This window comes from Hordeum vulgare, chromosome 1H (assembly GCF_904849725.1).
Source record: "Hordeum vulgare subsp. vulgare chromosome 1H, MorexV3_pseudomolecules_assembly, whole genome shotgun sequence".
Lineage (NCBI taxonomy): Eukaryota > Viridiplantae > Streptophyta > Magnoliopsida > Poales > Poaceae > Hordeum > Hordeum vulgare.
In genome coordinates this window covers 496,422,376-496,438,487 of record NC_058518.1, presented here as the reverse complement: position 1 = coordinate 496,438,487, position 16,112 = coordinate 496,422,376, and the positions used below count along the sequence as shown (strand labels likewise).

The following is a 16,112-nucleotide window of genomic DNA, read 5'->3' as shown; positions in this document are numbered from 1 at the left end:
CTTACCGGAGTGGGAGGGGAAGGGGGCTTACCAGAGCGGGAGGGGAAGGGGACTTACCAAAGTGGGAGGGGAGGGGCGGTGGCGACGGTGAGGGAGGCGGCGGCGACGACGACGACGACGGCGAGGGAGGCGGCGACGGCTTAAGATCGAGGAGAGAGGGGGTGGGGGAGTGGGGGAGAGTTAGGAATTTTTTAGCATGCGGTGGGGTGTTAACTCAACATAGCAGTAGCTCTGGTTCCGGCGGAGCGCTACTGCTACTGTACTTAGCAGGAGCGCTTTTACAATGCCGGCGTTGATACTACACCTACCGTCGGTTACCTCGTTGGGCCCCTTTTAGCAGTAGCGCTGGATGCAACGCAGCGCTACTGCTATGGACCTTTGCAGGAGCGCTGGATTAGGAACGGCGCTGCTACTATAGCTACTGCAGGTGGCGTCGTTGGGCCATGTTTACCAATAACGCGGAATATAGGGCCAGCGCTACTGCTAAGGACATTAGCAATAACGAGTAGTATTTTCCAGCGCTACTGCTAAGTAGCAACATCGCTTTCTACTTTCAAGCGCTAGTAATAGGCTCCTACCTATAAGGTTTTTCTTAGTAGTGTATGTCCATGACAAGATTGGTGATGGGCCACATATTTCTTTTTTCTATATACACCACGGGCCACATAGAAGACGAGCATGGTTCGATCAACTCATCTAGTGATTTGTTCACGCACCCCTTTCAACCCGGCCGGTCAGAGCTATAGGCAGCCTAGCATTTCACAGATGCAAAACCATGTCATTGATGGAGTTCTCAGGCTTGGTTTGACCAACACGGGAGTGGATGAGCTTGCTGAAGGGTTCACTCTCTCTCATGAAGTCTCTTTCTTAGCGATCCATTGAGATATGAGATTTAGGGTGATAAGTATATATCGGTCATTGCGTGTTTGGGCTTACGACCACACATTTGGTTAGAACTTTCACAACATTTCTCTTGATCTTCATTCAAGCATTTCAAAAGAATACCACAAAAATGTGGTAATAAAGATCATTATACCAATGTTTATGTGAAGGCCAGACACCAAGTTATCTTGTCCACCTTATTAATATGATCTTCGGTCCTCTTGTTTTTACCTGCATAAAAAGAATTCTCAATGGTCTATGTGGCGGGCTTTTATCTGGCCTTACCTATGTAAAAAAGACTAACCATCGACTCTTGTGAAATATAGAATACACCATGATCAACATAATAGTCGGATGCTTGTTGCACCAACTCATTTTCTCTCAATATTTTGTGTTTGTATATATGAGCAATACTAAAGAAATCCAAGGTGGAAATTAGATCAAGGCATTTATGGAAACAATAATGATTCATTGAAACATTGATAGTCCTTGAATATTTGTGTTGCACTGCTATCAATATATCATTGAAAGCCTCAATCTCTGTAGCACCTACAACACCTAGAAGCTCCAACTAAAATAACAATGCATATCTGGGTTGATTTCTTATGCAAAAATATTCCAAGCAACACGAGCTTCAATAACGATACTGTAAGGATATATGTAAACAACATCAAAACCTAGACCATTGCTACAAACCGGTATATCAATATAATCTCCATGGCACTAAAGGGATAATGGTTATATCGATGTTATGAACTCGCAAGTGGTTGAAAAGCCAATTCCAACCATCCTTACGAATTGTCACAATTACACAGTAATTTTCAAGTTAAAGAGTTCAAATGAGAACATGCAATCTACTAATAATATAAGAAGGAGACTAAAATATTTCAGATATTCAAGAACATGCAATGTACATCTAATCGGCTAAGAATTTGGAAGATCCCTTCTCAAAAGGTATACCATGAACCGCGATAAAAAAAATACACCGATGGAGATGGCTACGAGACCGACATGAGTTGCCATGGTGGTTACCAAGATATATGATTGGAGATCCATGAAATAGGACTTGGAAAACAATCTATTGACTAACTAAGGTTCACTCTGTTGGAGATGCACTACTTTTACAACCCATATGGCATGTTGACTTTTGTCTTAATTTGTTCTAAGACTTTTATTAGCAAGATGTTATCCAATAGAGAGATCAATGGACGAACACACCTATATGAGCACAACTACTGGTCACAACCTATGAATTAGGGTAATCTCTAGGAAGTTCATGAACATGCATGTCAGGAGTGTGACTACAATGCTCCACCTGTGGGGTTAGCCTTCGGCATGCTAGTACCGGTAAGACAACTGGTGAAATTTCTTTACCACAAACTGAAAATTTAAGGCATAGTTCATTGTTCAGTTGTGATGAAGTGTAACCCTTTGCTCTAGGTGGATGTCCAATCTTAACAAGTGTCCACTAAAAATACCAGCATATCAAAACAATGTTTTGGAACATAGGACAACATAATGTGCCTCCGAGATATGGTGGGGCATTGTTGAATTATAAATGGGCTTTGGTCCCACATAAACAATGCATGCCATGGTGAGAAGTTTAGAACCCTAATGCTAGTGTACGAGAGTTGAGGCCTCTTTAGAACTCATTCTCTTCGACATGCTATTGAAACTTCAGAAAATGAGTGATACACATGAGCTCCTCCTCCGTTGCCCACCTCGTCATGCCATGCATCATACATGCTTCATGTTTCATGAAGGAGCCGAACCGACCTCAGGCCTATTTCATGTGTGCGCTTTATTTTAGCATGTAAGGAATAATTAATTAATTAGAGATATTCGAGAGGTTGGACCGTGAATTGTTGTCGACTCGGTCGTGTGCCTCATCCCAAGCCCACCATTCCCTACCCAAGGTTGTATATATGGGAGGCTTTGGCAACCCTAGCCAACACACACTCTCTTGCTCCTCGCGCATAACCCTAATCACCATTATCGTTCCACTCACTATTGATGCTTCTGTCAATCCCATCCTGTGACCGCATGCATGACCATTCAGGAGAGCATGCGTGTGAAACCCCTTCCTTTGTGAGCCTGCACTAGGAGGAAGGTGAAAAGATATATGGGGAGCGTCTCACCGCTACTGCTCCCTATTCGTATTTGCCCTTTGTTTCAGCTATTTCCTCTACATTGACACCCTGGTCAATGAAACTACCAAGAAGAAGGTCGGCGAGGAATCCCATGTCGCGTCTTTGACCTGGTCTACTCGAGGTTATGATTTGTTCATCCCCTATTTACTTGTTCATGTGCTAGTCATATATACTATCTTCATAGATGTGTATGTTCTACGTTAAGTACATGGTGACATGCTTAGATATTGGCATGAGGTTCATACCGATAATGGCATCTTCATGATCTATTTATGAATTAAATCACTCGAAATATTGCTAATATACCCGATAACCAAAAGTGCCAAAGTTAGCATACTCTATAAACTTAGGCATATAGGAGTACTACACACTCGAGAAGATAATGATGCTCCCTCCCCCCCCCCCCCCCACCTCCATGTAGAAGGTTGATGGAATGATGCACATTTTTAAGACATTTGTTCTAAGGCTTAGTGGTAAGCCTTTTTGTCTATCTAATACATTGTTCTCATGAAATTAAAGTTGTCCTTTTTTTCCTACAAATATCTACATTTAGTGCTTGGTGCTTGCTGGCATACGGTATGTCCTGTTAATTCTTAAATCTTAACGATCTTGTCCTTTTTTAATGAAAACAACAAACTAAGTGCCAATTCTTTTGGTGGCTTAAAAAAGTCGCTTCCTCGCAAACTTTTTTCATAAGAAGCTTTTCTCATTTATTAGGGCTTCTAAACTACTTATGAAATAACTAATTTAAAATCCTCAACAAATTTTAGGAGCAACTTATTTTTTAAATTAGAAAAGGGCAACTTATTTTTTAAGCTTTCCAAGAAAAACTAGCCCTAGGACTTGTTTGGACCCGGGCGCCGTTCCCCCTTTTGAGCAAAATCTCGTTTGTACTCCCACTGACTCCAAAAGGAAGGCATAGTTTGACTGTCCAATTCACGCTTGGACCATAAATCTTAGCCAATGGTTACAAAATCTTAATCTTTTGAAAGTATTTTGAGTATGAAATATTATTAATATATGATAAAAATATTTCAATATTAAACATATTTAAACAAAAAGAAACCATTTTTTGAATAAAACAATGTGCATTTTTTAAAACTTTTTATACATGATGAGAAAATAAGCAAGAAATAGGGAAAAAGAGGAAAAATGAGACAAGAGAAAGAAAAGAGAAATGAAACAGGGACGAAAAAAGGTAAAAATCAAAAGAGAGAAAACAAAACCAAAATAAAAAGAAAAACGCTAAAACTAGGCATAAACCAACATGCGAAAGGAAAACTAAGGTTATCATAAAAAACATGTATAAAAAGACATGTAAATCTATTAAGACATGTTAATCTAGTAAGTACAATAGAACTAGATTAAAATTCGAGCCAGAACTCAAGAAACAAAAACAGCAATTCAACTTGCATTATTAATGAGCTCAATTCACGGTTCAATTTGAAATAACTACTATTCATTTACATGATTTGACTTTTTATTTCTACAGTCTCTGATTGAATTTAGACTTGAAATTTCATGACATGTTAAATATATGTTTGTACCTTCATAAGTAAACTAAATTCAATCTAAGAAAAAAAATTATTTTTAAATATTTCAAAACGTGTGTTTTCCAACTTAGGCATGTGGTCCATTAAACTTGTGAACTTGCATTTCACCTCTTCCAATAAGTTAAAAATATTCTATAAATTGCATATCATTAATAAAATAATTTACAAGAACTTTTTAATCTTTATTCCTAATAAGTGACCTGGTAGCATCGCCACATCACCCACCAACCCTATATTACGTCCACGAGCGTCTTACAGACTACCTTTCGCTCAAGCGCATCAATTTGGACCAGGGCATTTGACATGTGCATTAACTCAATCAAATTGACACTTTCCTTTAACAATGTCATCCATTACTCCCTCCATCTTGGTTTCTAGGGTGTACGCGTAGTTTTAGATCATTGATTTGACTAAGTAAATATGAGTTTTACGTCACAAAAATATATCATTAGATTCTTAAGCAGATGTAGTTTTTAAATATATAATATATATTTAGCTAGTTAAATTATCAACCTATAATGAGTGCATGTCTTATAAACCAAGGCGGAGGAAGTAAGTCATTCAAATAAAATCTTAAAAAACTCAAATAAATCCAAACTGTCCTTGCCTTCCACTATTCAGATACAAATCAAATCAAACCTTACCAAAACATCAACTATAATTAAAGTTGTCCAGCACATTTGACACGTGCATGCATTTTTATTTCTTGTTTCTTTTCCATGTTTCCTTTTTTGGTTTCTTTTTTTAGACCATCGTATTGTTTTATACTTGGCATAGACATGTACGCCATGGTGAGTTGGTAGGGTCGTCTCCATTCTAGTTAAATTGAGTGAACATAAGTTTAAAAATCAAACCATCAACGCAATTATTAAAAATCGATTCATTAATAGGGAGGTTGTTAATTAGACCTACATATAATAAAAAAATAGTTATTTTCTAGTTAGGAAGGTAATTAAATTAATAAGGCAACAAATTAATCACACCGAATCAATCACATAGTCATTAATGCCAAAACAATTTGAAAAGCTAGGGTCGAACCCATTTGAAAATCAAGCTATTAATACTCTCTCCATCACGGTTTAAAAGGCACGCATGAGCGATTTATCGGACCAAGGTGAATGTTGATTGACTTTAATTTTTTTTGCAAGTGCCCACACGATAATCGCATGACGCCTAATTATTTAAAAAGATAATGCACAGTAACTTACACAATCACTAAATAAGGAGTGGTTGCAACCTACTAGTACTCCTAATTAACCAATCTTTAAATGTCACACACATTAATCCTTTTCTATTCTGGAAATGCCTGTAAACGGAACCGCGTCTTCTAAACTGTGACGGAGGAAATACAATCAATAATCAATAAACTAAACATTTAATTACATCTGCAATTAATTATGTATATTTTAAAAAATATTTTTCACACCAAATCAATCTATCATTAATGCGACTAGTTAATTAGACAGACAATTAATTAGGTCTAGAGATTATTAAAAGTAGGGATGTTTTTCAGTTAGACGGACAACTAATTAATTAAACACACAATTAATCGCGTGGAATCAGTTTGAAAACGCTTGCGGGCATCTCGACTCCCGTGGAAGAAAACGCTAGCCTACAAAAATTCTACCATGAAAACGAATTGCTTTGCAATGTGAGCATACATGACAACCCTAGGGATCAGACGCCCGATCTTCCATGGCCTCTGTTTCTTGATCCCCTTTGCGAGGACATTGCTTCTGCATAGTTACCATTCTCACATGTGATTTGTGCATCTGCCCAGGACCTCGTAGCACCTATAGCGATGATACAACATCAGCATTTCCCCTTGCTCACACGAGAACACACATGTCACGGTCGCGTGCACCTCTAACAAGCAGGTTCGAAGGACACCTCCGCACAACTTGAAGGTGAGGGTGGTCGCACACTTCTAGCATCGACGGGTCCCTTTCAGCATCGTCGCAGCTCAACACGTCGTTGCTTGTCCGCTCGTAATGGTGGCTACATTAATTTCCAGATGCTATCTGATTGAATCATTGTTATTTGATTAAATTGGCTATTTGATTGATCCTCTCATGCAGATAACAAATCCCGAATTAATTTAAAGAAGAAAAAAAAGTTCAAATAAGAAAAGTTGTATATTTTTTTGAATATATTTATTGAAATTGTTAATTCCTTTATAATATGCAAACATTGTTTTGAAAATCATCAACATTTTTCAATCCGCGAACATTTTATGATTTCCTGATCCTTTTTTCGAATTCCTTGATATTTGATGATTTCAAGAACATTTTTCTTCTATGTTTTAAATACATGATCATTTTCAAATCATGAACGTTTTATATTTTATGAATATATTTTTAGAAATTTTGAATTATTTAATAATATGGAACAGTTTTATAAAATCATCAATATTTTCTAATCCATGAACATTTTATAATTTCCCAAATGTTTCTTTTTTAATTCCCAAACATTTTATGATTTCACGCGGATTTTTGTAAAACTCAAAAGTTCTTCAAAATCATCAACATATTTTGAATCCATGAACATTTTATGATTTATTGAAAAAATATTAATTCTCAAACATTTTATGATTTCGTGAACATTTGTCTCAAAACTCGAACCTTTTAAATTTGGAATTTTGAAAATTCCAAATAATTTAAAAAAGGTAAAATATAAATTGAAATAATAAAACAGAAAATGAGATGAAAAATACGTATGTTCCAGTGGTCGAACCACGGTCTCATGTGTGCAGGAGCGGCGCTCTAGCCACTACGCCACAAAGGCTCTCGTTTTCTTGATAGGATCTCATCTTAAGTACCAAATTGGGCGATGACTTTGACAAGAAAAAAATGCTAATCGTTTTCTTCACTTACGGATAGCATGGTGAGTAATTTGGGACAAGATTTGGGGCCATTTTAATGACGTACGAGCAAAATCACTATTTGCTTTATTATTTGGTAAAGATTTAATGGCACCTTGCTGAAAAGGCTATAGCAAAGCTATAACGGGGCTATAGCCTGCTATTTAAAACTATGATATTTACCTAGTAAATGACATACATCCTACAGCCTATTTAAATGTCCATCTTCGTCAAATAATGTTCTCCATTGCGTTAAATTTTATTTTTATTCAGAACATTGTGTATTGTTTTTAACATAGGTTTCTACAAAAATAATATCTTACATGGATATTTTTGTAAAACGACAACAATAATAAAGTGTATTTAGGACTATAAAAAATAACAATAAAAGAGTGAAAAAGAAAAATGAAATATGACGTTGTGTTGTGTGTAAGATCAAGAAGTATGTGGGCCCATTACTTGACGCTTTGGGCAATCATGGCTAGCTAGCTCAATCAGCCATGCTAATTCTTGCAAGGGAAGGTATGCATGTGAGTATACGCGCTGCCTAACAAGCAACATCAACAGTTCGTTTTCAAGCATTGATCTGAACTAGCTCCATCAGATATGTATTTGAGTCTAACAAGCAACATTGCATAGCGAGACGTCGGGTTTGGATGGCGAGCTCGAGCAGATCGAGCGAGATAGGCGACACGAGATGGCGTGTCTCCTAAGCCGCCAATATCGGCTCGCGGCAGCTCCGGTTCACGGACGGCGAGCTGCTCCTCTGACGGGAGGCTCTCAGGTTAGTTCTGAGGGATGCGAGAGGGGTTACTATTGATGCGCGATGCCTTCGGGAAGGGGAAACCGTTGATATTGGCGACATGGTGGCATTCCCCTATTATTTTGCGAGAATTCGGGACCGGCTGCCGGAGATTGGGGCTCCGGTGAGGGCGGCCGTGGATGCGGCGTCGGGCTCGAGGTGGGGAACGGTGGGTGGGGGTGATGGTCCGACAGGTGGGGCCGGTGCGGGTCCTGCCTCCAATAGTGCGCCAATGGCGGATGGGCGACACGTGGGAGGGGATCGGAGCGCACGTTTTGCCTCGGATGGAAGTATAAAAGCCCCCATCGCGCCGCGGCTTGACCTAGAGGAAGCATTTTCCCACTTCTGGTCGGCGCAGCCGAGAAACCCTAGATCAAGAGCGAGCGATTCCTTCGGTTGGTGGAGAGGGAAGGTTGGAGGAGATCCGCGTTCCTTCGCGGCGGTGACCGCGTCTCCTCCTTCGATGGGGGATGGAGGTCGAGGCTTCCGTGGCGATCGACGGGGGGAGCCTGGTCGTGGTGCTCGCGGGCCCGGTCCTGCTCCTGGACGGGGCGGTGGCCGTGGTGGAGACCGGAGCAAGTTCTCCTGGAAGCGGGACGACGACAACAACAACTCATCTACTTCCAATGTCGCCTCCGGATCTGACGACACCTCGCGGTAGGATGAGGCTGCGATGGGGAAAGCAGGCGGTGGATGGTGGGGTCTGGGTGCCCAAGAGCCAGGGATCTTCTGGATCTGCTGGTGAGGGTGCGGATCGCCAGATCCCCAATCCCCTGCGTCGTAATCAAGGACCTAAAGTGAATCAGGTGACTCCTTCCAATGTTCATGATCCCTGCCTTATCTGCAAATCTCGTGAGCATGTTCCTGCGTTCTGTGCACAAGCTTTCTGTGAAAGGTGTGGTCGATTAGGTCACCTTGCATATGTATGCTGTGTATTCTTACCCTGGAGTTGTGTTGGTTCTATGTGTGCGTTTCAATCGAGGGGGCATGGTTTTTACTACATACATGACTCATGTTCGGCTAATCTGATGAAGGAGAGATCTAATAACATTGTTGTGAGTATAGTGGAGGGGGAGACATCTACTAGACAAATGGAGCTTGATCTCAATGACTATTTAGCCACAGGATGGCGATGCTCGGCTCATGCTATTGGCCCGGGTGTCTTTGTAGTGAGATTTCCGAACCCTAGGGTTGTAGCTCAAATCTGTTATGTGGGTCGCATTGTGCTCAAGACAAGTGGTGCTGTTATTAATGTGACTAAGTGGTCTTCAACTGTTGGGTCTAAGGGGGTGATGGAAGTGGCCTGGGTTAAGGTTAGTAATGTTCCTCTGGATAAGAGAAGTGAGAGAAATATGGCTTATGTTGCTTCCTTGGTGGGTGTTCCCTTGGAGATTGATAGTGCAACCTTACACTGTCCTGCTTCAGCTAGGGTGAAGGTGGGGTGCAGAAATGTGGATGATATCCCTTCTGTAGCTCAGGCTGTTCTAGGGGAGCACTTTTATGTTTTTTACTTTGAGGTGGACCAGGTTCTGGTGAGACATCCTAACCGGGGGGAATTTCTTCTTAGCTCTCGTAAAAGCAATGAGAAGGTAAAAAATGATGATGTGGAAACCAGAATTGATGAAGTTCCCAGGGGGCTATGGAGGGAAAAAATGATAATGTGCAGACTGGGGAAAAAAGAGCAAATCCAAGAATCCCAAGAGAGCATAGAATCTGATGTTTCCTTGCATACCTCTTTGTTGATTGATTCTATGGCTATGGAGTTTATGGAAGAAGAGAAACATGTAAGTGTTGAATGTTTTGGAGGTGATGTAAATAAAAAAATGATATCTCCTGAAAGTGATAAAAAATCCTTTGATGATGTGGTGAGAATTACTCCTCAGGTGGTATATGTGGATGCTGAGATGGGTGAATTTGATGCTGGAAAGGTGGAATATATGGTGGAATCTCCTGATACTGCTGTGGAAGTGGAGGTGATTCCTATTCCTCCCCTGGCTACTGAGGAAAATTTGAGATTCAGTCTCCGTAATGTGCAGAGCAAGATGGATGATATCTAGTTTAAGGCTGCTGCTGCTGTCAAGAAAAGGAATGTGGAAGGTATATTACACTCTCATAATTCTTTTGATGTTTTTTCTAATCCAAACATGGTGTTAGCTGCTTCTAAGATGGGGGTTATTATTCCTGATAATGACTTTGTTAATATCAATGTTATTAGGGAGTTGGAGAAATTTAGGAATAATAACTCTAAGGCGGAGAGAGAGGGTATAGTGGAGGCTGAGGAGAATATGAGTAATATGACGCTGATTAATGCTAATGGTGTAGTTACTCCGCTAGATTTGAGTTGGATGGAGGAGGGTAATATTGAAGAGGATGATTTTACGCTTGTGCGGTCTAGGAAAAAGAATAAAATAAAAAAAACCTGTTGTGATAGCTAGACCTGTTACTAGAAGCCAGAAAACTGAATCATCCTCGGCTAAGAAAGTGGGTGCCCCATTGTGATTCTTAATAGGGGCCCCAAAGAGAGGAAAAATTCAAAAGGAATTATATGAAAGGGGTCTTTTGGAACTGTAGGGGAGCAGGTAGGAAAGGGATGGCCTCCTGTTTTGCACACATTATTAAAGATCACTCTCTCGATTTTGTTGGTATTCAAGAAACCAAGAAAAAGGAGTTTCCTGCTAAATACTTAAGTGGAATGGATCCTGGTGGTTACTTTGCGTGGAATTTTTTACCTTCTATGGGGAGATCGGGGGGTATCCTTTGTGGGATTAAAAAAGAGAACCTAGAGTTGGTTTCCTGGAAGATGGGGAAGTTTATGGTTCAGGCTCATGTGTTCGATGTGAAAAAGAAATGTGGGCGGGTTTTAATTGTTGTTTATGGAGCGGCGCATGATGATCGTAAAGATGAATTCCTGGAGGAAATGCTTGTTACCTGTCGTAATGTTGATGTCCCCTACATTATTGGGGGTGATTTTAATATCATTAGAGGGATGTAGGATAAGAATAAGAGACATGGCAATCTCAAGTTTTCTGCGAAGTTTAATGATGTTATTCATTCTTTAGGCCTAAGAGAGATTGATATGGGGGGGAGTATACGTGGACCAATAAACAAAGTCATCCTACTTTGGAGAAATTGGATAGGGTTCTAATGAGCTTTAGCTGGGAAGATCTGTATCCTTTGGTTTCGGTTCGTAAATTGGTCCAGGAGGTGTCTGATCATAATCCCTTGTTGTTATCGACACGGGCGGATGAGAGGTGTGCTCCTGTGAATAGGGAGTTTAGATTTGCACTTTCTTGGATTAAGAATGAAGAGTTTTTCCCTAAAGCTAAGAGCATCTGGAAACAAAATGTCAATGCAGATGACCCTATTGATATTCTTAATATAAAATTGAAGCGCATTAAGAAATATTTTAAAGGTTGGGGATCAAACAAGTTTGGTCACAGTAGGAAGAGAAAAGATGAGATTAGGAGAGAATTAGAAGAGATTGAGAAGCTGGAGGAGATGGGCCCTTTAGATCCTGATATATATGAAAAGATGACATTGTTGTGTGCTGAATATAATGAGATCCTTAATAATGATGAGCTATTTTGGCTCCAGTAGTCTAATGAGAGATGGTTGTTAAAAGGGGATCGAAACACAACCTTTTTTCATAGAGTGGCTAATGGTAGGAAAAGGAAAAATACGATTCACTCTTTTGTTAATGGGGATGTGGTAATTGAGGGGACCGAAAACCTGTTGAGACATGCAACTGACTTTTATAAGGAGTTGTTTGGTCCTGCTAATGGGAACATGTTTCACCTGGACCCTAGTACTTGGTCTATGTGGGAAAAATCAGTGTGGAGGATAATGCTTTTATTACTAGAAGGTTCACGGAGGAGGAGGTGAAAAAGGCCTTGTTTTCTATGGAAAGCAATAAAGCCCCAGGCCCAGATAATATTCCTGCTGAATTCTATAAACACTGTTGGGAGTTTGTTAAAAATGGTCTGATGAGATTGTTTGATGCTTTCCATAACAACTCTTTAGATGTGGCCCGTTTGAACTACGGGGTTATCACTTTGCTTCCTAAGCTGAATGGAGCTAAGAAGATTCAACAATACAGACCTATTTGTTTGTTGCGTTGTCCGTATAAGTTGATCACTAAAGTTTTGAATGACGGGGTGGCACTGTACTCTGATGTGCTAATTAGTAGGCATCAAAATGCTTTCATTAAACATAGAAATATAATGGATGGCATCCTGACTTTGCATGAAGTTTTGCATCATACTCAGCGTCGGAAAAAATGTGGGATAGTGTTGAAACTGGACTTTGAAAAAGCTTACGATAAGATCAATTGGGATTTCCTCCTGGAGTGCCATAGGAACAGAGGTTTTGGAGAAACCTGGTGTGGTTGGATAAAAAAGATATTGTATGATGGCACGGTGTGCATTAAGTTGAATAATGAAAAAGGCCCTTATTTCCAAAGTCATAAGGGGGTTAGGCAGGGTGATCCTTTCTCTCCTTTCCTGTTCAATATTGCTGTGGAGGCCTATCTAAGATGGTGAGAAATGCCCAGAGGGAGAAGTTATTCACAGGTTTGGCCCCTGATCTTATTGATGATGGTGTTGGTATTCTTCTGTATGCGGATGATACGGTAATATGTTTTGAACATGATGTAGCTGTGGCTGTTAATATGAAATTCTTATTATATATGTTTGAGCTGATGTCGGGGTTAAAGATCAATTTTGAGAAGAGTGAGATTTTTTGTGTGGGTGGTGATGATAATATCCTGAATACTTATGCTGACATGTTTAACTGTCAGATTGGGCACTTTCCTATGAAGTATTTGGGGGTCACGGTAAGCTTTACTGGTCTCAGGAATATTGATTGGTTGTTTCTGGATGAGAAATTTCTTAAATGTTGTGAAACCTGGATAGGTAATGCCGCATCTTCGGGAGGTAGGCTGATTCTGATGAACTCATCCCTTACTAGTATAGTATATTACTATATGGCTATGTTTTTGCTCCCTAAGATGGTCATATACAAACTTGATAAGCACAGGAAAAATTCTTTTGGAGAGAATTCGAGGGTAATAAGAGGTATCACCTTGTTAAGTGGGATCGTATTTGTAGATCTAAAAAGGGGGGCTTGGGGGTGAAGAACTTGCATAAACAGAATGTGAGTCTCTTGTTAAATAGTGATGGAAGTTAGAAACACAACAAGGGTTGTGGCAAGATGTGATCAGGGCTAAATACTTTAGAAAAGTAGATGTGACATCTATTTCTAGTAAGTTTTCTGATTCTCCTATTTGGAAAGCTATTATGAAAGTTAAACCTCACTATATGGCTGCTAGAGAGGTGGTGTTGAGATCTGGTAATATTACTAGATTGTGGCATGATTCGGTGAATGTTGCCCCACCGTTGAAAAACTCTTATGCTGATTTGTTTTATATCTGCAATAACCAGGATATTACTGTGAAAGATTTTAAATCGTGGGAGGGGGATGACTTTTTTAGGAGACAGTTGACTCCTTTGTTGGCGGGCCAATGGTCAGAATTGAATGCAGTTGTTGGCCAATGGGTCTTATCTGATGATCCAGATCTGATTCGGTGGAAATTGGGGGGGGGGGGTAAAAGGTTTTCTACTAAATCTGTTTATGAGCATCTGGAGAATAATATTGCTGGTTGTGATTTTCGATGGATCTGGAGTGCAAAGCTACCTCTTAAGATCCAGATTTTCTTATGGCAACTTTTTCAAGATGTTGTTCTAACGCGAGATGTGATGAGTAGGAGAAAATGAAAAGGTAACCCTAGATGTTCCTTTTGCCTAGAAAGGGAGACTTCGCAACATTTATGCTTTTCTTGCCCTGTCGCTAGAGTGGTATGGAGAACAGTGGGATGTATGCTTGGGACCAGCAATGGTCCTGATAATCTTTGGCAGTTCTACGCTTGGTGCTTTGCTTATCTGCCTAATGGAGTTAGGTTTTATACTTGTGGTCTTGCGGCTATTTGTTGGGCATTGTGGAATTGCCGCAATCGCGCGACTTTTGAAAAAAAGAAGCCGGGATCCCCTTTTGATGTCGTTTATTCTGCTTGTGGGTTCCTGACATATTGGACAGGGCTGCTGACGGGGGAGGACAAACTGGCGCTGGAGCGGGGGGCGAAGATGCTGAAGAGGAATGTGTCGAATCTATTGAGGATCTGTGCGGCCCCGGAGGAGGATTGTTGATGGGCGTAGTTGTTGATACTCAGTTGCTTTTGGTGGCCTCCCTGTGTGGAGTGATTTCAGGCGTTGACCTGTGTTTGTTTTGCTTATAGTTCCCTAAAACTCTTGGGATGGTTAGTGCGTGATATGGGTGTTCTTGGGTTTTTGCCCTACGGTAGGCTGCTCGATGACGAGTGCCTATGTGTAGGTTTCCCAAGAATGCTGTGAACTCGCACACCTTTTCTGGTTTTCTTTTTTTTAACTTTGGACTTTATATTTCCGTTATGTGAGTAATGGAAAGGGTTGCCCGGTTCAAAAAAAAAAAAACATTGCAATGATCGATGCCCCCAACACTCCAACAGTTCGTTTTCAAGCATTGATCTGAACTAGAGGTGGGAAATCTCTTTCCTACAAGCAAGATATATATTGATAACTTGGATATCAGTCAGTGTTCATTTTTCTCTAGGTTCATCTGATAAAAGAGAGGAGAAAAACAGAAGAACAGTTGAGCAGCATCGATCCGGTGGGCGGTGGAGATGTCTCCGGTCAGCTCGTTCTCGTCGCTGTGCCGCCACAGGGTGATCCGCTGCACCGCCCGCCTCGGCTGCGACCCGCCCGCCACGCCGGCGCGCTTCGTGGCGTTGGATCGGCCGAGATCGTTGTCATCCTCTGGCCAACTGCGTCGTGGCGCGAAAGAGGGCATGTTGCTGCGGTGGTTCAGAGAAACTACCAACACAAGCAGCTGCAGCGGCGGCGGCGGCGGCGCAGGTGGCACAGGACGACCTGCTGCAGGTTTCTCAACCTGGTAATCTAACCAGCTTTCCATGACCTTTCTTCTTTCCCTGGCAACTCTCTCCCAGTTTTCCTCATTCTTTGCTATTTTGTTGTCTAGGGCACGATTGGCAATTGGCTCCGCCGCCGCTGTCAAATGGGCGTCGTTTCTGCGGATCCAAAGTAAGTACGTACGTCAACCAAGTAACGTAGTAGGAACATAGAATCAATGGATATTAATATTTGTCATGGACACATCTGCTTCCATTAAGATGAGGTGGAGATGGTGAAGGACGCCGCCGAGACCGCGGCGGAGGTGGTGGAGGAGGTGGCCACGGCGGCCGAGAAGGTGTCGTCCGAGGTGGTCGGGCATCTGCCGGAGGAAGGCAGGCTGAGACGCGCCGCGGTGATGGTCGAGCACGCGTCCAAGGAGGTCGCGGAGGAGGCTCATCGTGCACGAGACATCATCCACAAGGTAGTCCCATTGCCTTTTGAGTTCTCTTGCAAGCTTAAGCAACTGCACTTTTTTGGTCGATTGGAAGTGAAGTGATGGTGCTCCGTGACTTGAAGCAACACCCCAATGCTGTTTTCTATGTTTCTTGCTGTCAGGGTGCTTACAACCCTTAATTATAAAGCATCAGAATACTATATATTACTACTCTCCCTCAGCAAGAAAAATGTGTATGCAGGTCGACGAAATTGAGGAAGACGTCAAGGCCATTATCGAACCGATTATGGATCGTGGGAAGCATGAGAGGAAGCATTTAGAAAAGTAGATTTTTTTTCTCCTACTTTGCAGCTTAGATTCATCAGGGCCGGTGGACTGCGGAGACAACAGAACAAGCATTATATAAAACTGCATTATTCATGTCGAAATTCATGTTGAATTCATATTTAAAATATTATGAACCAAGAATT

The 16,112-nt window shown here is 41.1% G+C and overlaps 1 protein-coding gene across 1 annotated transcript; it reads left to right on the top strand.

Annotated features, from left to right (window-relative positions):
- Positions 1-14,924: 14,924 nt before the first annotated feature.
- LOC123418915 lies at positions 14,925-16,112 on the top strand. The gene is made up of 4 exons (XM_045107090.1): positions 14,925-15,228; positions 15,316-15,377; positions 15,467-15,669; positions 15,884-16,112. Exons 1-4 carry the CDS (start codon positions 14,960-14,962, stop codon positions 15,968-15,970), a joined length of 621 nt encoding a protein of 206 aa, XP_044963025.1. The 5' UTR covers positions 14,925-14,959; the 3' UTR covers positions 15,971-16,112.